This window comes from Capsicum annuum, chromosome 5 (assembly GCF_002878395.1).
Source record: "Capsicum annuum cultivar UCD-10X-F1 chromosome 5, UCD10Xv1.1, whole genome shotgun sequence".
NCBI lineage: Eukaryota > Viridiplantae > Streptophyta > Magnoliopsida > Solanales > Solanaceae > Capsicum > Capsicum annuum.
Window position 1 is genome coordinate 171,512,157 of NC_061115.1, and position 24,837 is coordinate 171,536,993.

A 24,837-nucleotide genomic window follows, 5' to 3' on the forward strand; every position below is an offset into this window, starting at 1 on the left:
TTAGTTCAAGGGGTAATAGGACTCCCTTTAAGTTGAGGTATGTCATAGCCTTTTTGGGGTATAGTTCAGGGTTAATTGAGTATTATCTCTTTTTTTAATAATATTAGTTAAGAACATATGCCTCTCTACCTCTTTTGAGGTAATGGTATGGACTGCGTATACTCTACCCTCCCCAGACCCTACGATGTGGGAATATACTGGGTTTATTGTTGTTGTTGTTGTATTAGTTAAGAACATATGTTTGTTGATTAATATATTTTCAAAAGACAATATGTATCTTAGATACCTAATTTAATATCTTTTATAGAGCCCTTATTTGTCAAATATTAGTAATTTTTAATTCGTGATAAGTACCTTTTATATTAAAAATTTAATATATCCATAATTACACTTGTGCAACCAAACAATACACTTGTAATTACATTGCGGCAAACAAGCAGATCAGCGTAATTACAAGGCTGGTAATTACTATCCTAATAACTACATCAAATCTAATTACCGGGTGACTTTCCAAATAGACCCAAAAGCAATTTGTATGAAATTGATATAGGGATAGGGTTGACCAGTACGATTGCAAACTTTGATAGCAATTCTTAAAGAAAGGAAAAAGGAACTAAACATGGTGTTCACAAAGCTAGTAAAGGTTTATGACAAAGTGCCCTGGGGAGGTTCTATAGAGATGTTTGGGCACAAAAGTTATACATGTGGCGTACATTAAAGCGATCAAGTACATGTAGGGTGGAGCCAAGACCCGTGTAAGGACCAGGGGAGAGGACTTGGAGCACTTCCCAATTGTAATGGGGTTGCATCACGAATCATCTCTTAGTCGGTTTTTATTTTCCTTGGTGATGGGTGAATTGACGCAACATATTCAAAGAGAGGCGTCATGGTGTATGCCATTTGCGGATGACATAGTTATGATTGATGGGACCCAATGCAGAATTAAAAAAAAGTTGGAGCTTGGAGGTTTGAGGCATACTGTGGAGCCTAAAGGGTTCAGGTTGAGTAAATCCAAGACAGAACACTTGGAGTACAAGTTCAGTGACGTAAAGCCTGAGGTTGACATGGAAATGAGGCTTGATACACAACTCAAAAGAGGAAGTTTCAAATATCTTGGGTCTATTATCCAAGAAAATGTGGAGACTGATGATGATGTCACACATCATATAGGTGCAGGGTAGATGAAATGGAGGATCGTATCTGAAATCCTGCGCGATCTGAAGGTGCTGCCAAAATTTAAAGGGTAGTTCTACAGAGCGGTGGTTAGACCGACTATGTTGTAAGGAGAGCCGTGTTGGCTAGTCAAGAACTTGCACATTTAAAAGTTAAAATTTGCAGAGATGAGGAAGTTGAAATAGATGTGTGGGCATAGTAGGTGAGATAAAATCAAGAATAAACTTATCTAGGACAAGGTACGAGTGGTCCTAATAGAGGATAAGATTCGGGAACAAAGATGACATGGTTTGGGCATGTGTAGAGGAGATACCTCAGTGCGGAGGTGTGAAAGGCTGGATATGAATGGTTTCAAGAAAGGTATAAGTAGGCCAGAGAAATATTAGAGAGAGGTGATTAGATAGGATGTGCCGCAGCTTCATTTGACCGAGGACATAACTTTAAATAGGAGGTCATGGAGGACAAGGATTAGGATAGAAGGATAGTTAGATAGTTGAGCATTGCCATGTTTATTCTTCTATACCATTAGCCGTACTATTAGTCATGGAATTACTCTTGTAGTTTCTTGTCCTTAGAGTTTGGTTATTATCTATGATGTTTTACACTTTCACTATCGTTATCTTGTTATAACTACTGTTTAGGATGATTTGTTAGGTTGTTTATAGTATCTGGTCATGACTTTTATCATTTCTGTTATTTCTCTCTCAATACTTCTTTGAATTGTTCTTTCTTTAAGTTGAGGGTCTATTGGAAATAGTTTCTCCAGTACACTTTACCCTTTTGAGACCAAACTTTGTGGGATTACACTGGGTATGTTGTTAATTTCTTAGTAATTTTCTTTTGATCTCATGACTTGATGACAAATAACAGTCGGGAAGATGTCATTCAATAGGATAAAAAAGAGAAACAGAAACTAACTATACATAAAAAGCAAAAGCTCGTTTTGTTTTTTTGAAACTAGTGTGTATATTCCATAAGAACAGATCAGTGCTAGAGTAGTTATGAAATCATATTTCAGTGGCCGTGGAAGAAAATTGGGAAGACTAAAATACCTCACAAAGTTGCATAGTTTGTTTGGATCAAGTAAGAAAGGCTGTCCTTACACAGGATAACCTGATGAGGAAAGGGATAAATATATATTCCAGATGCTGCAGAAACTGTTATCACCTATTTATACTTTGTAGAGTTGCAGGACAGCTATAGAGACTATTTCTAAGTCTCAAAAGCATCTCTTGGTCTATGCCTGGACAGATTATAGAGACGCTACAAAGTTGGGAGGAAGTGGAATTGTTGGCAAAAAATAGAAACAGGTGGAGAATCATCCTGTCTTATATTTGGTGGACAATATGGAAGGAAAGGAATTCTAGATGCTTTGAGAACATAGAATATAGTATGCAACAGGTCAAGTTGAATTGTATCTTGACTCTATGTTTTTGGTGTAATCAGCTTTGCTCTAATGATCTTGTCTCTATTATTGATGCACTAGACTCATTATAGACATAGGATCATAGATAGTGGGATTTATAAATATGAAAAGATCATTTTTATTTAACTCATTACTATAATACGCAATTTATATCGTTCTACTTAGAATTTCGTTTTCTCGATATAGAAAAATTGATTTTTTCACTAGTCATGCACTGACATTGTTCTTGAAGCACGAGCGGATATCTTGTATATAATCTGGATGCGGAAAGCTTTATTATAGCAATAAATAAACACTTACAGCTAAGGGGAGAAGAATCAGATATAAGGATGAACAAAAAGCCAGAAGAGAGAAAACAGCAAATCGATCACTAATATCTTTAATTGATGGAGATAGTATTGGGTTTTTAAATTTAATGAAAGAGAGTTTATTAGGAAGTAAATTGAATAATGTATTGATTTGAATAGTGTTATAATTAAATACTTTTACCTTTTGATTATTTATTAGAATGTAAGTTTTACATTTTTATACGAAAAAAGTAATGTAGTAGGTGTTTGATTGAAGGGAAAAGGTGTCATCAACATTTTATGGGTAAATTTGTAAATCAACTTTTGGCTTAGGATGTTCCTACTTTGAATATAGTATGTTGCCGTCATATTTATGAACTGTTCGGTTTTACGCATTCTCATATATGTAAGTTATCAGATTATACATAAACTGCTAATATTGCTTTATGTGTATGATTCAATTAAGTTATATGTATATGTTCATGTTTGAATCATTTTTAGTATGTGAGCCTTGCCTCACCAGTTAGAGGACGACCAGGGATGCATATTGAGTACCTTTGTATTTACGTTTTTTTTTCTTTCTTTTTGTCTACTTAAATGCATATACAACAACAATATACATAGTGTAATTCCACAAGTGGGATTTGGGAGGGTAGAGTGTACGCAAACCTTACTCCTACTTAAATGCATATGCATCCACTAAATTAGGAGGGCCACTTAGGGGACAAGAAGGTTGACCCAATCGGACAGTGGTGAGCCAAACATATTCTCCCAATGGTGGCTTTACCTTTGTGTATTTTAGTTATTCTAGGAAGTTATTATGATGTCCAGCCTGCCACATGATTACTCTATTGATCTTCCCATGACAGTGGGGTATATATTAGTTCAGACTTAGCACCATTTGGGGTTGTAGACGCTTTCACAAAGCTATGTCTAGACTTGTATTATTTTGCTGCTTTAAGTTCCTTTCAGTTAGTTTTCATGCTTAAGGTGATTAGTATACTCGATTTGGGGTAAGTAGGTGTCGAAACACTTAGCCTTAGAGAATTTGGGTCGAGATAATGGCACCCTAAGAGGTGACATGGAAGAGAATCTAAAAGAGGGTGAGACGCTAAAAAATGCTAAAACCTAAATTATAGTGGTCATAAAAGGTGTCATCTTACAACTGGACATTATACTAATTATATTTACTTTCTACTTAATCATTTCTTCTCTTACTCTTTCTCCTCTACTTGCTTCCTTCTTTTCAGATCTCTCCATCTTTGTTTTCATTTGCCCACATCTTTGCCATCTCACATTTACTCAAACTATGTCATATTTTCCAGTCTCATTGAAAGTACCATCAACAATGGCCTCCTTGTCTTTGAATCTCTATTCTTCAGAAACAACTAAAACCAAATACTTCTAAGCTTTCGGGGTGACTGGAAAAAGGTGTTTGGAATTTGAAGGTGAGTTCTATGCTCAGAAAGTCTGAGAGTTTTTTTGGTGGGACTTCGGTGAGTTTTTCTTGGGGAGGAAAGTTTTGTTGCCGAGTTAGGACGACTGTGGTACGACTTTCATGGCTGACGATGTATATGGGTGGACCTGTTAAAAGTGGCGGAGCTACATTATTGCTAGGGGGGAAAAGGCTCAAATATTCCATTGAACTATCAAAAATGCTCATTTATACCCTCAGTTAAAAATTTGGCTCATTCATGTCATCGCCATTACAAAACCAGCTCATCCATGTCCATTACTTTTTAACGGTGTGTTTTCAAAAACAATTTGCCACGTGGTCTTTTATTAGAGGTCCATATCATTAATTAAAATGAGAGAAAAGGCTCAAATATGTCATTGAACTATCAAAAATGGCTCATTTATGCCATCAGTTAAAAGTTCGGCCCATTCGTGTCATCGCCGTTATAAAATCAGTTCATCCATGCGATTACTTTTTAACTTGTGGATTTTCAAAAACAGTTTTGTCACGTGGCCTTTTATTAGAGGTCCACATCATTAATTAAAATAAATCTATATTAATTTCCAAATATCTGAAATTAGTTAGTATCAGGATTATTTATCCCACCATTTATACTATAGTTATGGAATAAGTTATCTCATATAAATGGCAAAATAATTGAAATAGCGGACTTCTTTTAAGCCGTTATTTGAAAATGATAACAATGTATGCTCCCCTAATTCGTGATGGGAGAATAGAGAAGTTCTATTGGTACGCCTCATTCTTTTTCTTGCTTGCCCTAATCGTTCATTGGCTTCTTTTCTTGCAACTTCGGAGCATATACTGGAGTCACTGGAATTATAACTAGGAAAAAAAAAAGTTACTGGAGGATAGAACTTTTGAGGCTTCTGTTAAGCGTAATATTTATAATGATTTAGAATCAACAAGGAACAGCCAAAAGATATACACTAATCACTATTTTTTCTGATAAAAAAATAGTTGTTGTAGAAAAAATACTTTAATGGGTGTGGGTCGGGTTAGGTTAAATGGATCGGTTCTTTTTAATGGGTTTAAGATATTTTGAAATTAATATTTAGTTTAATTAATGACATGTACCTCTAACAAAAGGCCACATGGCAAAATTATTTTTGAAAATCCACCGTTAAAAAATAATCGCATAAATGAGCTGATTTTATAATGGCAATGGCACGAATGAGCCGAACTTTTAACCAATGACATAAATGAGTCATTTATGATCGTTCAATGACATATTTGAGACTTTTCCCTTAAATTTTTTTTGGCTCATTTAATTAATGACATGGACGAATCATCGTTGACCACGCGTACAAAATGGTTTTGCCAAAAACCACCAAACTAGACTGTTAAAAGAAATGGAATGAATAAGCCTTTTTTGTACCGGCAAAGGCATGGATGAGCCAAACTTTAAACGGATGGCATAGACAAACCTTTTCTCAAAGTTCAGTGGCATATTTGAGCCTTTTCCCTTGCTAGGGTGGTCAAGCGAACATCCCTCGCCAGAAAATTACACTGTATTTTTAGGTATAATGATATTAAATATGGCTATGTACTAAAATTTTTGAACACCCTTGACACTAGTAGGCGAGGCGGCCCAACAATGAAGGGTGTTAAGGATAGATCTTACACGAGTTGTGTGTGCAGGTTCGATTCCTGGTAAAGGCTTTTAGCTTTTTTACATGCAATTCTTAATAGCATTAATCGATTATAAACTTATAAAACTATATAATCCAGGTTGAATGCCCAGTATCCAGTACTGGATTTAGCATTTTTAGGTTCAATTCTTAGTAGCATTAATTGGTTATAAACTTATAAGGCTATATGATCCAGGCTTTTTTCTTAAAAAACTTTTCACATAAAAATATTATTTACTAATATTACATAGTTTACGTTGAAAATTTTCTGAGCACACTATAACTAAAAAAATTTACTGATTCAAAGTTTGAACATCCTTCACGAAATTTTTGGCTACGCTATTGAACTTGTATTGGAATTGCTGGTGAAAGAATTTTATTCATAGCATTTTTTGTATCAATTATAGTGTTCTTTATTTTCTACTTTCTTATTGGTACCAACTCACCAAGTTGGTTGTGTCGTGTATATGTCAATATGTTTGTTGTACCCTCAGCATAAATCTTATTTCCACGTGGAGTAGTTAAAATAATTCTTGTTGATTCAATAATAAAAGGTAAATACTTATTGAGAAAGTTCATTCCTGTAAACGTTTCAGATCCTATGTTAATAGTAGAAGACATTCCATTAGTAGTTTATATTATCTTATTACAATCCATGTATTTTTGTACCTTGGGTTGAAGTACCCCGTTTCAAAATGTTGGCCCTCTTTCTGAAATTATTTAATTAAATTAGTTGTCCCTTTGATGAAATCAAGAGGATTTTATTATGTTCTTCCAATACTATCCTTATCCTTATCATTAAATGACTAAACAAAGTGTATATACTCAAATTTACATTTTCAAAGCATAATTAACAAGACTAATTTGGTAAAATAAACCTCTAATAAATATTTTCTTAAAGGGAGTGTCAAGTCAACAAGGGTCAACTATTTTGAAACGGAGGGGGTATTATGTATGTCTACTCCTATTACCTTTTGAAGATTTTCTAATTAGTTAAGTTGAAGTTAAATCCCACGAACGTTTGGGTCGTGGTTTTTTACACCTTTTGAGGGGTATTTTCCACATAACAAAACTTGGGTTCTTACTTATTCTGCATTTTATTTCCGAAACAGTAGCATAAGAACCAAATAGAAGAACCAGGGTCTTCTCAAGTTATCCAGCATGCATAAAGTTGGGCAATTCCTAGCTAGTTGAGAAAATTTGCTACGACCCCAGGTCATTACCCCTCTTGAATCTAGTGGTATCTAAACTAACAATTGGTATTAGAGCAGATTTTCTCTAAGGAAGCTGGCACATGAGGAAGATCCAAAATGACTCCACCAGAGTAGGAATGAGATTCAATATGCTACTCGACCTCCATCATTGTTTAATGCATAATTTACTGTTGGTGGAAGTCTAGTATGAAATTTTTTAACAAGCTGAGGTTACCAACTATGGGTAATAATCATTAATGGACCCTTGATTCCAATGAAGGATGATGCGATTGGAAAGAAGGTTCGCAACAAGAAGGTTGATTTGAAAGAAGAAGATTATGAGATGCTTGAGGAAAATGTGGTGGTAATTTTCTTTATGAGATGCTTGAGGAAAATGTGGTGCTAATAAATAACCTAACATGTGGATATGGACTTGGTCCTGATGAGTATAACAGGATCTCTGCTTGTGCTACAGCAAAGGAAATGTGGGATGCATTGAAAATAGCTCATGAAAGAACAAACCAGGTAAAACAATGTAAAATTGAATTGCCAATGACAGACTACGGAATTGTTCACTGTGAAGGAAAAATGAACCCATCAGGAAACCAGGTTCATAATCACCAATGAATTCAAGTCACTTGGGAAAACTTTCAAGTCGGGAAATTTTGAATAACCATTTCTTCCTTAGGATTGGAAAAATGCCTCTTGTACTAAACCAAACATCCTAATGCTCTTTGAAACAATGTTTTACTCAGTGTGTTATCATTTCATCTTTGTTTTACTGAAACCAATTATTTCCACATAATCCCAGTGGTATTACAGGTGTTTAACAACCATGCAGGAACTTAATACCAAAAATTTTGATCCAACAATGCTCCGCCTTCTTGGCTGCAAGTTTTCGAGCCAGCAACCGAAGACTATCCTTGAAGACTCAGACATCTTTCATTCCAAAACTAGTCGGCTGCATGTACACGAACCACCTCCTGCCTCAATGGGAGCTCATAGTAATTGTTTATAGTTCAACGACTTCCCCTTTAAAGCAGCACAGATTTTCCATCAATTAATGAACAACTTCTATATCATATCTTTATTGGGGATGTTATTAAAGGAGTGATTGAAGTATCCAATCAGGCATTTGGCTAGGAACTGTGAGCTCTTACTTCCTGGGTCATTGCCAGTTTGATTCTCATCGGAGTACTTGTCAATGGTTACCATGTCGAACAATTGTGGGATTCTAGTTGTCTCTACATATGATTTGGTTGGACAGGAGAGGTTCAATCTAGGACTGATGTGCCTTACAGAAATCAAAGAATCTTGGTGGCAATGTCTCTCAAACCTTTGCTATGAATCGCCTCCAGGATAATGACGGGAATGTCTTTGGTACCCTACAATGTTCAAGTTTTTACAAAACCGGCCAAAGTTGTCGTAATTTTGATAAACGCGGTAGGTTTATGTGGTGATCTTCCTCCCCTATCTTCGCTGCAAATTCTTGTTTCCCTTTGAAGTAATGACGCTTCATATAGATTTTTGCAAACCCATCTTAGATTAGCTTCATCAGTCTTCATCCTGCTCATAAATTTTTTATTGTGGTTCATAAGAGAAAACTATCTCTCTCAATCAACACTAACATTAATAAGTTCTAAGAATTTCTACCTTGAAACAAAGAGAATTCGTTCTTCCATCAGTAAGATAAAGAAAAGAGACCATCAGGGAAGAAGATCGATGATGGTTGGAAAGAGAAACTATGCAAAATAGGACCAGGGCCCATTTCCCCAGTCAGAGCGATACTTTAGGATAGAGAAAACTTATAATTTCTTCGGTACCACCCACCCGCCCACCCCAAGAAGAAGCCAGTTCATTCGATAAGATTGAATCTTTCCATAATTGATTTAGAAACAAAGAGTTTTTGTTTTGGTTCCTTACTATAATCACTAGTTGTACTGTTACTTCTATCCAAAAGAAAAAAGAAAAGCTTTAGTTGTAAGAGAATATTTAAAAAAAAAAATACGAAGGGCGTTCACTGCTAAAGAAAAAGTCTCTTATACAAGTTTGAAAAGTTAACAGAAAAGATGGACAGAGGGTAAGATAAGGTGGAGAGGGTGATGCTAGGAAGAGGTGAGGAGCACCAGGGGTTCGAATGAGAATGGAAGTGGCTTTTGAAACACAGAATTATGCTCATTCAAGAACTAGACCTTCCCTAAGAAAACCTTTTCTAATTTGTTATTTAAGAGTTTGAACCAATTTCCAAAAGTGAAAACAAAAACCGGTGCTGCACATGTTTACCGAGAATTGGTATCAGTAAACTTGTGTCTTGTCCTGTGGAGAATTGAAAAACATTTTTCTACAACATAACCATAAATTTGCAATTACCCGCTGAATGGCCTAATATTGGACAAGTAAGAACTACTAGGTTCGAAATAAAGTACCCAAGTTCTTTTTACAAAATATTTGACAGAGTTGGTCATGGATGACACACAGAGTAAATGGCAAAACAGTTATATGTCAAGTTCTGGACTTACTTTGACAAGGAAGTTCCATTACAGAGGCACAAGAATGTGGCTTCTTAAGTACTACTCAGGTTAGCAAAAAATGCCATGTCTACTGCACTCGTACAAACTTGGAGAAATCGCTTCACATAGATCTCCTTAAACTAATATAGTGAAATGATATTCACCGAATCACCTAACCTGCTTGAACCACGCAGAATTCTAAGATCTACTTAACCTACTTCATAACCCAAGAAACCTATTCCTAAATCCCAACTTTACAACTTGTATAGCGTAAGTTATAACTAATACTAGTAAATCGTATTGCATAAACAAAAACTATCAAATGCTGCTGCAATAGTTCCTTTCAACATCTAGTGAATACATGGATAATTGGGTTAAAAATGTTTAGAGAACCCAAAAGCCCTAGTATGATAAATGTCAATTTTCTTTTATGTTTTCTTCTATAACTGTGGTGTCCGTGGCTAATTACACGAGATATCTGCCACCTCCCACCAGCAACAGGCATAGGTACCTGGTAACTCTAGCAACCAAGGCTAGGACAAACATGAAAGAAATCACCTAGTGTTTTTATCACTGCTGGGATTTGAACGCGACACTTGTGGTTCTCACCCACTTGATTGACCACCAAAACACACCCTTGGAAGCGATAAATGTCAAATTTTTACCCTCATATGAGCTAGAAAAACTCTTTAAAACGGTGAAAAGAAATCAAAATAGAAAATTGTACTCCAGTAAAAATACTAAATTATAAATCCAGATGAATCTAATCGATAGGACCAGAATTGAGCAACACCGCCATCAATCTCAGCCTTGCTGAACAGAGTTATCTTGTACATGTTGCTGGTGGGAAGTGACACGTGTGGAGATGTGCGAAAGTTGGCCGAGACACCACAATTATAAAAAAAATCGAGCGACACCCCCAAGTTATAATAACAAGAACAGTCCAAACAAAGTCAAGTTAATTCACAGATTTTCAGCAAAGAATGTCATATTTTCTTTACTCTTTAAGCGAGGAAAATATTAAGAATGGAATCACATCGAGGAAAAAAATACAAAATTCAATTCTAAGAGATATTTAATTGGAATCCCCACAAATTAAAGGCGACCCAGAAGCAATAATAACAAGAAGAGTCAAAGCAAGTCAATTTATACAGAAATTTTTATATTAAAATATACAAGTGTACCTCGATAACATGGGGTCGAAGATCTTTAACAATGAGTCTCATCTTGTTGTAAGGTGAGTTTTGCGATTTGGAGTTGTCAAGTGGCCTCTTTCTGTTCATGCCTGCCTGAGAAGGAGGAGCAGTTTTAGGGGCTTCCATGGGTTCCCTTTCCCTTCTGCTCTGTAATACTGATCTTGGCGCTTGACAATGTTGGTCTTTTTGCTTGACCATATGTCACTAAATTATTTTTTATATTTTATTTTTGGGGTAAAATAATCTATTAACCTATATCTATAATGGAAAATTTTGAGAAATAGCAATTGTAATTTTTATAGCAACAGTTTTATAATTATGAAAAAAATAAATTATATTTTATATTTAAATAAATTGTTGCTATATAAATACATATACAATAAGATTTACGGTCTTGTTTAACTCAAATTAGTTGAGTTAAATAAGGAATAATTATCTCATCTAATTAAATTTTCATAAATTACTCTTATTTAAATTAGCAGATTCTTTTTCCAAATCAAACTCAAATATGAAGATTATTATTTTCATGATGTTTAAAATTTTAAAATATCATTCTCTTATATCTCTAACTATTTTTTCTTGTTAGTTTTTCATCTTTTTTATCTTTTTTATTTTAATTTTTTTTTCTTTTTTATTTTTTTCTTTCCACTTTATTTTCTCTCTTCTACTTCACTTCTTTTTTTTCCTTTTTCATTTTTTTATGGAAAAATTACAGAAAGTAGCATACTTAAAACTATAATTATAATAAATAGCAACACTCTTATAAAATTACAGTTTATAGTAAAAGTAGCATTATTTTACTCATTAACTAGACAAGTGCATATTTTACTCTCACTACTTTACATTTTTCTATTTTCACTTCACTATTTCACCTCCTCAAATATAGCTATATCTTTTACCCCTTTTTTTTCATCTTATTTTTTATCATTTTATCTTCTCTCTTCTATTTCTCTCCTTTTTTTTCTTTTTCATTTTTTTATTTTTTTATTTTTTGTTCTCTTTTTTTTCCCTTTTTCATATTTGAAGATAATTATCTTCAAGATTTCAAAATAAAACATCATTGTTGTCTTTCACTCTCTTATATCTCTACCTTTTTTTTTCTTGTTAGTTTTTTTTTATCTTATTTATTTTATCATTTTATTTTTTATTTTAATTTCTTTTTATTTTTCATTTTTTTCTTTCCACTTTATTTTCTCTCTTCTATTTCTCTTTTTTTTCCTTTTTCATTTTCTTTTTTTTCCTTTCTCATATCTTTTTTTTCTTTTTCTATTTTCGCTTTCTTCTTCTTTTTTCTATTTTGTTTTGTTTTTCTTTTATTTTTACACTTCTTTTTCTCTTTCTTCTTTTTTTTCTTTTTCACTTCTATTTTTTCATTTTTTTTATTTTTATATTTTTTTTATTTTTTTTTATTTTTCAACCTCTAACTTTTATTTTGAAACTACAAATATATATGTCACATATACATATTCATAAAACATATAAAATACATAGCCATCCAGGTCTAGATATGTATTTACAGTACAAAACATACATATGTATTTACGAAATACATATCATGTTCATATTAAACAGTAACAAACATAACTATACTATATATCTTCATATGTATTTGCGAAATACAAAGGTGATTCATATAAAATAATAATATACATATGGATCAGGTATATATTCTATAAATACATATGCAAAGCTATATGTATTTTATATGGTGTTGGATTTGTCTTTGAACTGTACATATTATGTCATTTTAGAGGGTAACATATGTACTTATTTATTTATTTTTACTGTTTAAGATATGTATCGTGCATTTTTTTATTACCTATATGTATATGTATATAATTGTCATTTTTGTTATAAAGATTTTGTGTCCTATATGTTTATATATACATGAGAGTCAGATATGTATTTCTGTAAATACATATGTCATTATATATGTATGTTTTTTACCGCAAATACAAATGTAGATCTGTATGTCTATTTAGAAATAAATGATAGAGATAGAAGAGTAAAGAAAAGGAAAAAAACAAAAACATAGAAAAAACAGAAACGAAAAATAAAAATTCAAAAAAAGAAGTGGAGAAGGAAAAAAAGGAGAAAGAGAAATAGAAACTAGAAATAAAAGTGTATAAATAAAAGTGAAAAAAATTATAAAATAAGAAGAAAATGAAAAAAAAATATGAGCAAAGGAAAAAAACAAAAAAAAAACAAAAAAATAAATAAAAAATGAAAAAGGAAAAAAAAAAAAGAAGTAGAAGAGAGAAAATAGAGTGGAAAGAAAAAAAATGTAAAAGAAAAAGAAATTAAAAAAAAGAATAAACTAACAAGAAAAAATAGTTAGAGATATAAAAGAATGATATTTTGAAATTTTGAAGATGGAAATAATAATCTTCATATTTGAGTTTGATTTGGAAAAGGAATCTACTAATTTAAATAAGAATAATTTATGAAAATTTAATTAGATGGATAATTATTCTTTATTTAACTCAACTAATTTGAGTAAAACAAGGGTCGTAAATTTTGTTGTATATGTATTTATATAGTAACAGTTTACTTAAATGCAAAATACAATTTGCTATTTTTCGTAATTATAAAACCGTTGCTATAAAAGTTACAATTAACTCTCTATAGTTGTTATTTCTGAAATTTTCCCTTTTTATCATTATTTATTGATATCGAATGTGATTGAAGGCAAAATCTACTATAACGGTTAGGGATATTTTCTTTTATAATATTAAAGTTCTTGTATAAAATTAAATTCATTGAAGTGAGGTACACGCGTGGGGCGCGTATCCTAAACTAGTATATATAAAAGTATGAAGACCCTTAAAAAGTGAATTGATCTTTTACCCTTCATTAAAAGTCTTTGTTTTAGATAAAATCGTCTTTTCACTATTTTTTCTAATATTTAAAAGTTAAAAATTAATTAAATATATTTATGGTAAAAACTTTTAAAAATCGTCTTTTTCACTATTTTTTCCTAATATTTAAAAGTTAAAAATTAATTAAATATATTTATGGCAAAAACTTTTCCTTATTAAAAGACATCAGAATTTCAATATATTTTTTTAATTTAAGAGTTAAAAATTAATTAAATATATTTATGATAAAACATTTCCTTATTAAAAGTCATCAAAATTAAAGACAACTGCTACATTTCTATTAGTTTAAGAATTCTAAATCAACTAAATTTGATTTTAAGAAGATTTAAAAAATCTAAAAATAAATATAAAACTATTAGAAAAATAAAAAATTAAGAACTTTCAGACTTTTAAATGTTTTAAGTGCATAATAGAATGTAATCAATAAATTTGTAAAGATTTTACTTTAAGAATAAGGAAAGATTTTAAATATTAAAAAAACCGTAACACAAATATGATTTAAATTAATGTGTCTCTGTTAGCATGTGGCAACAAGGGAAAGAGATACGCAAAAGCAAAAGTGATGATCCATCAACCACTTGGAACTAGTAAAACATATATTAGTATATGTTTATATTTACATTATTATATTAAAGTGTGAAAGATTTTTTGAAAAGTGATTTGAATTTTTACACTTTATTAAAAATCTCCACAATAGATAAAATTATTTAATTTTAAATAATCAAATGTTACACGTGCGAAACACGTGCGGTTAAACTAGTGCTTCTATAAACATTTAGGATATATTGGTATACCAATTAAATTATTTTGAGATTATACTTTATAATTGTTAGGTTAATTTATTTTATTTGAAAGATAAGATAAAATAAAATAAAAGGAAAAATCACATGATATTTTATATTTAGAAATATATATCATCTATATCAATAATTTTTCTTTATGAATATAACAATTATAGTATAGTTATTTTAAATGTACAACTCACTTCTGATACATAGTGTAGATTTCTTACATAACAAGTATAATATAGTTTAAAACATCGAAAATACATATATATTACATATATGGATCCGTTTGGATAGGCTGGAAAAAATGGTTTTAGATTTTTTTTAAAAAAGTGTTTTTTAAAGTGCTAAACTTATTTTAAAATTAAACAGTTACGTGTTTGGATAAAAGTGCTGAAACTGAAAAAAATTGTTGATGTATTTGGTAAATAAGTGTTGTTAAGCACTTTCTTTAGTCAAAATGTCTGAAATACCCTTAAAGTTGTTAACAATATGTAGAGTTAATTATTATTAATTTTTATTTCTAAAATGATTCAAATTAAAATTAATATATATATATTTTTAGTTTTGTTTCTATATATATATATATATATATATATATATATATATATATAATATAATATTTTCATAATGACTATTAAATTTGTGCGCTAATTATTTTTTTTTATAAAAAATTGAATTATTTATTACTCGATATTTACTTTGAAACCTTATTAATTTAAATTCATATTCTTTCTTATCAGGGATGTAATTAGAATTTTGAATTAAGAATATTTAAGATAAAAAATATTTCGATAAAAAGTCGGTGTATCAATTTTTTTTAGATAAAAAATAGTTTTTTTTAAGGGAAAAAATCAAACAAACAAACAAAATAAATGTAGCACATAAATAGTATACACTGCCAACAAGCTACTACGTATACTTAAATTTTGTTTATAATAATATTGTTTGTTTGAATATTATTAATTATTTTAGTAAATATATATTTTTACAAAAATATATAATTTAATATAATATAAAAAATTGAATTAAAAAAAAGTTAATAGTTATAAAAATTGTTATAGATCATGAATGTTATAAGTGAAAATTATAAGGGCTACAAGAGGATAATTTTGAAATAAGTGAAAATTATAAGGGATACAAAAGTTATTTATTTGGTAAACTTTCAATGAATTATAAGCTAAAAAAAATAAGTAGGGAGTGACCAACTTATAGCTTTTGGCTTAAAAAAAAGCTAAAATTAACTTTTTAAAGCAATTATAAAAATTGTCAAACACTTTCAAAAGCAAAAAATGGCCTAAAAGCCATTTTGATCAAATTATAAGCTTACCCAAACACCCTCATAATTCATTTTTAATAAATAGTCTAGTTAGTATAAATGGTAATAAATAAATAAAATATGTTAAAATAGTAACTATTTATTAAAAAATAATCCTCCAAGTAATTATTTCTAAAATAATTGCAAGTTAGATGGATAAGGTAAGATGTTCCAGAATCTATATATATATAAAAGCAAAACTAAAAGCAAGTCAAAAAGCCACGTGGCAAGATATTAAAAAATCGCATGGCAATTTTTAGGATATAACTTAATAATGTTGTAATGATGTATTGAAAAATTTAAAATATTTGAATTTGAAAATATATTATTCTCTATTTGAAAATAAGATTTCGTTAGCTTAAAAATAGAAATTCATGGTTAAAGAGTTTTGAATGAACTTTTACTCTTTCATGTTTATCTCTTTAAAAATTCAAACAAATATTATATAACTATCTAAATATAATTTATATAAATATTAAATAAAGGTTAAAAATATAATAATAATATTAATAATAAATAATAGCAGTAAAATTAGTAGTAGTAGTGTGTAACAACAACAACAACAACAACAACAACAACAACAACAACAATAATAATAATAATAATAATAATAATAATAATAATAATTAAATAAGTAAATAGTAGTAGTGACAATACATATAATAAAAAAGGTAATAGGAGTAGTAGTAGTATTAATAATAATATTAACCAAAAAAAGTAGTAGTAGTAATAATAATAATAAATAAATATATTAAAAAAATTAAAATATTTGAATTTGAAAATATATTATTCTTTATTTGAAAAAAAATTTCATTAGCTTAAAAATAAAAACTCATGGTTAAAGAGTTTTGAATGAACTTTTACTCTTTTATGTTTATCTTTTTAAAACTTTAAATAAATATTATAAAACTATCTAAGTATAATTTATGTAAATATTAAATAAAAAATAAAAAAATAAAAATTTAATAATAATATGAATAATAAATAATAGCAGTAAGATCAATAGTAGTAGTGCGTAGCGATAATAATAATAATAATAATAATAATAATAATAATAATAATAATAATAAGTAAATAGTAGTAGTGACAATGCATATAATAAAAACAGTAATAGGAGAAGTAGTAGTATTAATAATAATATTAATAAAAAAAAAAGTAGTAGCAATAATAATAACAATAATAGTAATAATAATAAATAAATAAACAAGAACTACTGCATACTTGGTAGAAGTAGTAGTGGTGATAATAAATAATAGCAGTAAAATTAGTAGTAGTAGCGCGTAACTATAATAATAATAATAATAATAATAATTAAATAAGTAAATAGTATGCTACTACTATTTACTTATTTAATTATTATTAATTATTTAAATTTGAAAATATATTATTCTTTATTTGGAAAAAAGATTTCATTAGCTTAAAAAATAGAAATTCATGGTTAAAGAGTTTTGAATGAACTTTTACTCTTGCATGTTTATCTCTTTAAAAATTCAAATAAATATTATAAAACAATCTAAATATAATTTATGTAAATATTAAATAAAAGTTAAAAATATAATAATAATAATAATAATAATATTAATAATAAATAATAACATTAAAATTAGTAGCAGTAGTGCGTAATAATAACAATAATAATAATAGCAATAATTAAATAGTAGTAATGACAATACATATAATAGAAACGGTAATAGGAGTAGTAGTAGTATTAATAATAATATTAACCAAAAAAAAGTAGTAGTAGTAGTAAATAATAATAATAATAATAATAATAATAAATATATTAAAAATTTTAAATATTTGAATATAAAAATATATTATTCTTTATTTGATAAAAAAATTTCATTAGTTTAAAAATAGAAACTCATGGTTAAAGAGTTTTGAATGAACTTTTACTCTATTATGTTTAGATCTTTAAAAAATCAAATAAATATTATAAAACTATCTAAATATAATTTATGTAAATATTAAATAAAAAGTAAAAATTGAATAATAATATTAATAAATAATAGCAGTAAGATTAGTAATAGTAGTGCGTAATAATAATAATAATAATAATAATAATAATAATAATAATAATAATAATAGTAGTGACAATGCATATAATAAAAACAGTAATAGGAGTAGTAGTAGTATTAATAATAACATTAACCAAAAAAAAGTAGTAGTAGTAGTAGTACTAGTAGTAATAATAATAATAATAATAAATAGTAGTTGAATTTAGATATAAACCAAAAATATCCCAAGTTATATCCAATGATAAATATTATTAAATTTAAATTGAAAATTAAACTATTATTAAATTTAAATTAAAAATCAGTTGATTGATTTTGAATGCTCCTTTTTTATAGTAGAAGAATTGTGGTTCTCTTTAGCTCCTTTTTATTAGCAATTATAAGATTTTGCTCCTTTATTTTTTAAAATGTATATTTATCCAAAGCAATATCCTAAAATAGAATATAACATTCTTTGCATTATAAGTGAAATACTGAAGGTTACATATTCAAATATCAAAATGAAAAAAATGATGTATCATAAAATAATAAAAAAATTATAACAGTTTATAATAAAGTAACTTTTGAAAATAATGCAGAAGAAATTACTAGACTATTTGAGGAAGGACGATCTTCGCCTCGAGGGGTGATGTAAATGGATTAAAAACTAACTTGAGATGATAATGTAACATTATTTATAATTTATGTTATTTTAGAAAATAACATGAGTAAATGATACTTCAAAATACTATTGTTAAATATAATTAATGAAATAATCTCAATCAATAGAATAATGTTTTAAAGATGACTAACTTTAGGTGTATGAATAATTTATATTTACGGATTTTATATTAAAAGAGATTAATAGATAAGAATATCAAATCAATTAACAATTAAATTAAAGTTACATTTTAATTTCACAATATTAAGTAATGGGTAACGTATAGTAGCAGTAAATAAAGGAACACAAAGAAAGAGTTAATGTAAAATAAAAAGTATAAGACCTATCTAAACATAGACATTTAAATACAGAAGACAGACGACTTAAAATGTGAATACAATATGTATAATATGTGGCAGAGCACTATTATGAGATTTTTAAAAATAATTGTGTGAATTTTAGAAGATTGTAATCCAGATAGATGAAATAGAACGACTAGTAAACATGACAATGGTTAGAAATCAATTATAGTAGTGAATTTAAAGATACTAAAGATTGAATAATTCAAAATCAAAGTATTAAAGCATTATTTTACAGCGAGTACCCATGTCATATGATTACACATATTTTCTTAAATTTGACACATTCTTATTTATTTTCAACAAAATGAACTTCATTCCAAGGTGGATGTAATTCAATTTGAATAAAGTGGGAAGAAACTGACAATGAAATTTTGAATAGCTAGAATCATGATATATTCTGAAATGATGGTATAAAAAAATGATGTAATTATAATATTTAATTGTATCAAAATGTTATTTGATGATTGTGCATATGTATTAATATTTTATTAAGTGTATATTACTAAATACATTTAATTAAAAAGTAAAATGACAATTATATTTTAACAAAATCAAAATGATGTAATATATTCAAACTATTAAAATCTTTTAATTCCGCGCATCGCGCGGGCATGTATACTAGTATATATATAAAGGAGATTAATAGGCATGCTTATGCGGTGTAACGATCTAAAAATTTGATGAAATATGTGAAATTTATGATTTTGTATGATTTGACTATTTTACCCCTCCCTGTAGTCGTATTATGGTATTTCTGGGGTGTGGGAGTGGTTGACATGATTTTTGATGCATTTTGGTATCATTTATGCAATATTGTGTTTTTTTATAGCTTTGAGAGCCTTATTTTGGACTCATGTGGTTATATTTTGATTCATGCGACGGATGACCGAACGGACTGCGCCAACAGCTCCGTAATATCGATTTTAGGCTGGGTAGACCTTTGGTTCGGGTCTTGGTTCACCCGAGATCATTTCGACCTATTGATCGGAAAGTTGAAAAAATTGGAAAGTTGGGTGTGGGACCCACTTTTGGTTGAAACGACCTTGTATGGAAAATCCGACATCGCCAACAAATTCGGAATGTCGATTTTAGTGTGTTAGCATGTTTGGTATGATTTTAAGGCTTTTAAATCTCATTTCGACCCTCGGTTTGGAAATTTGTGATTTCGGGTCTCGGGGGTCAATTTTGTGAAAATGATTTTTTCTGAAAAATCTTGTATCTCCATCGCGTCCGAAACGTTGAATTTAGTGTGGTTGCATAGTTAGTTTGCATAAATCAGACTATGAACGAATCCTGGGTACCCCGTTGAAGTCCGGATTGAGTTAAAAAAATAGTTTTTTCTTTTGACAGCGGTGCAGAAAAATCTGCATCGATAAATAACCCCTTTTGACCTATTTTGCTCATTTTTCATCTTGCCTCTTGGGAGTTAAACCCTAAATAGTTTGGGAGTTTAAAAGTGAAGTTTGTGAGGGCTTGGAAAGCTAGATTAACACTTTTTTCTTGATTTTATTATGGATTAAAGGTAAGAATTCACCCTTTTCTTGAAAATTTTTTGATAAATTTCTCAAAATTCCAAAAATCTTAGGGCATGATTTTAAACCCAAATTTCATCCCTTTTCACTTGAATAATATTTTTTATCTTATAATTACTAGTTTTTCATCAATTTAACCTTCAAAACAACTCCGATTCTTGATTTTAACCCGGATTTCAAGGATTTTACCCGGTGAAGCTCAAAAATGATTTTTCTTCATTTTGAACCTCATTTTCACTCGATTTAACTTGGATTTGCAGCTGTAGGTTCCTAAAAAACATATTTTTGAAGTAAAGTTTCAATTTTTCCCTTCTTTTTTGGAAATCTATTTTAGGGGTCCGTTTTGACCCCGAAGCAAAAGTAGTCAATATGGGTGTCGTTGGTTTTGTGTTGATGCGTAGATTTCATATTTGATGTTTTTAGTAGAGTTTGGAATTATTCGTGAAAAGTAAGGTCGCGGATTCAAGTGTAGCGGACCGGTTTCGGCTTTCGAGGTAGGTTATGGCTTAACTCTTCAGACTGGGCTGGGTTGTAAATGATGGTACAAAATGCATGTTAAGGGTGGGAACTAATCATGAAAAATGGCTATCTACGTGTTGTGCCCGTGTGGGGGCCTATATGTGATGTAATTGTCGAAATTAAAATATTATGTGATATGTTTGACCGTGTGGGGTCCTATGTGACATTGATAGCCTTGAATTCATGTGAGTAATTGTATTGTATTGTTTAATGTGGTACCATGGGTGTATTGTGATTATATTCATACTTTACTAGCATATGAGACATGTGGAAATTCATGGATGAAATGAAAATAACGAGTGAATATTGGCTCATGTGGTTGTGAAAATGTATCATTGTGGTTGGTTGTGGAAATATATCATGTGGTTGGTTGTGGAAATACTTATTGTGATTGGTTCTGAGCATTACATCTTCATATCATACTCATTCATGAAACATTGGTACCACCGTGGCAACATCTGAGAAACACTGGCAACACCTTTTTAAAAACATTGTAACACCTTATAAAACCCTTTTCGAGGGATGTGCCGGAAAGGAGATATGAGATATGTGGATTGTATATGGGTTGACGAACCCCCTATGGGTCCTACGTCGGGAAGCTTTGGCTCCGTAGGTGTATACGGGGATTGTGCGACGATCCCGGAGGTTGCGTGACAACCTAGTGCAGCATCATCATCATCATTATCATATACATTGCACTTACTTTATTGTGTTTATGTTGTGTTGTATAGCGTCATCTATGTATTTGTCTTACCTTTCTTTACTTGTATTTGATGATCTTGTATCTATATGTTCTATCTTGCTCTATTTTATATGTGACATAATCTATACTTGTGTTTTATATCTTGATGTGTTTTTGCAATATATGTGAGATATATTAGAACTGTTATTGCAAGCGGTGTGGGCTACAGTTGTGGGATATTTTCTGATTGCAAGTGACGTGCCCTTAGTGTATATTTTGTATGCCTTATTTACTACTTTGCTTAGTCGGCCTATGATACCTACTGAGTACAAGTTGACTGTGCTCATGCCTATTGCACCCTTTCGGTGCAGGTCCTAGCTCGAGTGGGCCTCAGCTTACTTGATTCAAGTGATTGTTGGAGCTTCAAAGGTAGCGGTTGAACATTCATGCCTTCGAAGTTCACCTTTATCTTTCTATACTAGTTATGTCCTTATTAGTGTTCGGAGACAATTATTATTCCTGTATGGTTATTTTTTTGATGTATTTGACTCTTGAATTGTATTAGTAGTTCTTACACTATTGACACCTGGTTTTGGGCATGATTGGTGTTTTGGATAAGTTCATTCTAGAAGCCTTACCTTGTGTATTTCTGTCTTTTTCTCTATTCGTATCAGTTTGGGTGATAGGCTTACTTGTCAAGGTACGCCGCGACAAGTGCCATCATGACCCTCATTTTAGGGTCGTGAAAAATTGGTATCAAAGCAACCAAGTTTAATTGGTCTCAATGGTGTAAGAACGGGATGTCTAATAGAGTCTCGCGGATCGGTATGTAGACGTTCGTATCTATCTTCGAGAGGCTATAGGATGTCTTTAGGAAAATTCCCTTGTTTCATTTTTTATCGTGTGAAATTCATTCATACCCTGTATTCTGAGTTGTGTTTTACTCTTTCTACGCGAATGGAGTTGCTTATACCTCTTATGATGCAGTGAGAGATTATTGGATATCATTTGTTGGTTGTAGGCTTGTTAATGCTTCTGAGTTGTCATGGGATCAGTTTGTTGATACCTTTCTGGAGAGATTTATGCCTTTTAACTTAAGAGATCATATGTGGGATGAGTTTGATAATTTGGAACGGGGCTCCATGACAGTTTTTGAGTATAAGGCATGCTTCCATACCCTGTCTTGATATTTCTAAGATAGCATTTCCACCGAGTTTGAGAAGATTCAAAAGTTTGTGAAGGGTTGGGTTGTCTTCCTTCTGTTGGCTACATTTCATATAGTTGTGTTTGGGACTTTTTTTTAGAGTATTGTGGATCATGTTAAGATGACAAAGGATATTCTTAGTGCATCTTAGGGAGGCGCCAAGAAGGCATGATATTTTGGTGAGTTCAGGAGTCCGATCTCTCGAGGTAGAAATTTTAGAGGTTCTTGTGGATACTATGGTAGGCCAGTACAGGCGGCATTATAGAGTTCAGGTGGTGGACCTTCTAGTCTAGCAGTTAGGGTGGCCGTTCAGGCCCAGTTGTACCTTCTCCTATTGAGACTAGTCGCAGAGGTTGTTATGTGTGTGATGAGATTGGCCATGTGTCCAAGGACTGTTCTTGCCACATGTTTAGTGATAACCTTATTTTAGCTGTGAGAGGTAGGTGTTCTACCAAAGGTGCTAGAGGTAGAGATGGTAGAGCCCATGTTGGTGGTTATGGGGCTACTCAACCAGATGGTAGTCATGGATAGTGCTACACTATATCAGTTAGATCTGAGGCGGACGCTTCAAATGCTGTGATTACAGATACCATTTTGTTTGTTTCAGACCTGCATGTTATTATTTGATCCTGGATTGACTTTCTTCTATGTGTCTGTATATTTTTCTTCGAGTTTTGATTCTGTTAGGGAGCCTCTTGCCATGCCTATTCGTGTATCAACCTCGATAGGTGATTCTTTAGTGGTGGATCGGATGTACTGATCTTGTGTTGTGACTTTTGATGAACGTGAAACTTTGGTAGACTTGCTTGTGTTAGATATGGTCGATTTTGATATTATTTTGGATATAGATTTTTTGGCTCCATATCATGTTGTCTTAGGTTGTTTTGCTAGGACTGTGACTTTAGCTTTAGTCCGTGTGACAAGGATAGCTTGGAAAGGGTACACTTAATTCGGGTCCTAAGAGGGTTATATCTTATGTTCAGGCTCATAAATTGGTTGAGAAGGAATGTTTATCTTACGTGGCCCATATTCGTGACACAAGTGTTGTTTCGCCTCCTTTCTTGGATTCTATCTGTGTTTTTCGTGAGTTTATAGAGGTGTTCCCTACGGACTTTCCTAGTATGCCTTCGAATTGAGATATTGATTTTATTATTGATGTTGAGTCGGGCACCGAGCCTAGTTCTATTCCTCCTTATAGGATGGCCCTAACAGAGTTGAAAAAAACTGAAGGATCAGTTATAGGAGTTGTTGGATAAGGAATTTATTCGACCTAGTATTTTACCTTAGGGTGCGTCTTGATGATAGGCGAAATTACGCGCCTATATCAATATATTTTGCCCATATTTTAGCCTAGTTTCGAGAACTAATTATCTATTTCGTACACTTTTAGTCCTTTTTCCTGTAAATGAGCTAACAAATGTGATTAGGAAAGTTTCAGGTATAAATGATGCAAAATACAGCAATTTATGGCTTACTTGACGCAAAAGAAAGCTCACAAACGAGATGGAAAGGAGCTGGACGCATAAAGGACTAAATCTGCTGCATGGAAAATCTGTCCCGGGCTAAAACAGCATTTCTGAAGACTTTGGGACTTACAGACACAAAGCTGGATTTTTGCCATAATACATTAACCTAGTGCAATTAGGTTATGTGTTTCATCATTCTATTTGGATTATAATTTTGTAACCTTACCCTAGTACAATTGGGTCAAGGATTTCATTAGTATATTAGGATTTGGTTATTTATTTTATTAGTTTAGTAGGAGTAGGATAGGAGTATTATAAATACCCTATCATGTTAGAGATTTTAAAGGAGGGAGACATTCTGACAATTCATTCATCTCCTTACAATTAAGACATCTTCCTACAACCCATTCTCAATTCTTCATTCTTCTACTCTTAAATTCCACAACAAGAGAATCGTTACTTGCTACGGAATCACTAAAACCACACGCCAAACACCTACTATTCACGCCATCCACCATGCAAAACGTGATATCCTTCGCATTCAT

General features: G+C 30.8%; 1 protein-coding gene across 1 annotated transcript in view; it reads right to left on the reverse strand.

Moving 5' to 3' along the window:
- The window catches only part of LOC107870930, a 21,426-nt gene extending 10,273 nt beyond the window's left edge, over positions 1-11,153 (reverse strand). Inside the window, exon 1 of the mRNA XM_016717632.2 lies at positions 10,879-11,153. Within this exon, the coding sequence (XP_016573118.2) occupies positions 10,879-11,088 (210 nt within the window). The 5' untranslated portion in view covers positions 11,089-11,153. The remainder of the gene's footprint in view (positions 1-10,878) is intronic.
- Between the last annotated feature and the right edge of the window lie 13,684 nt (positions 11,154-24,837).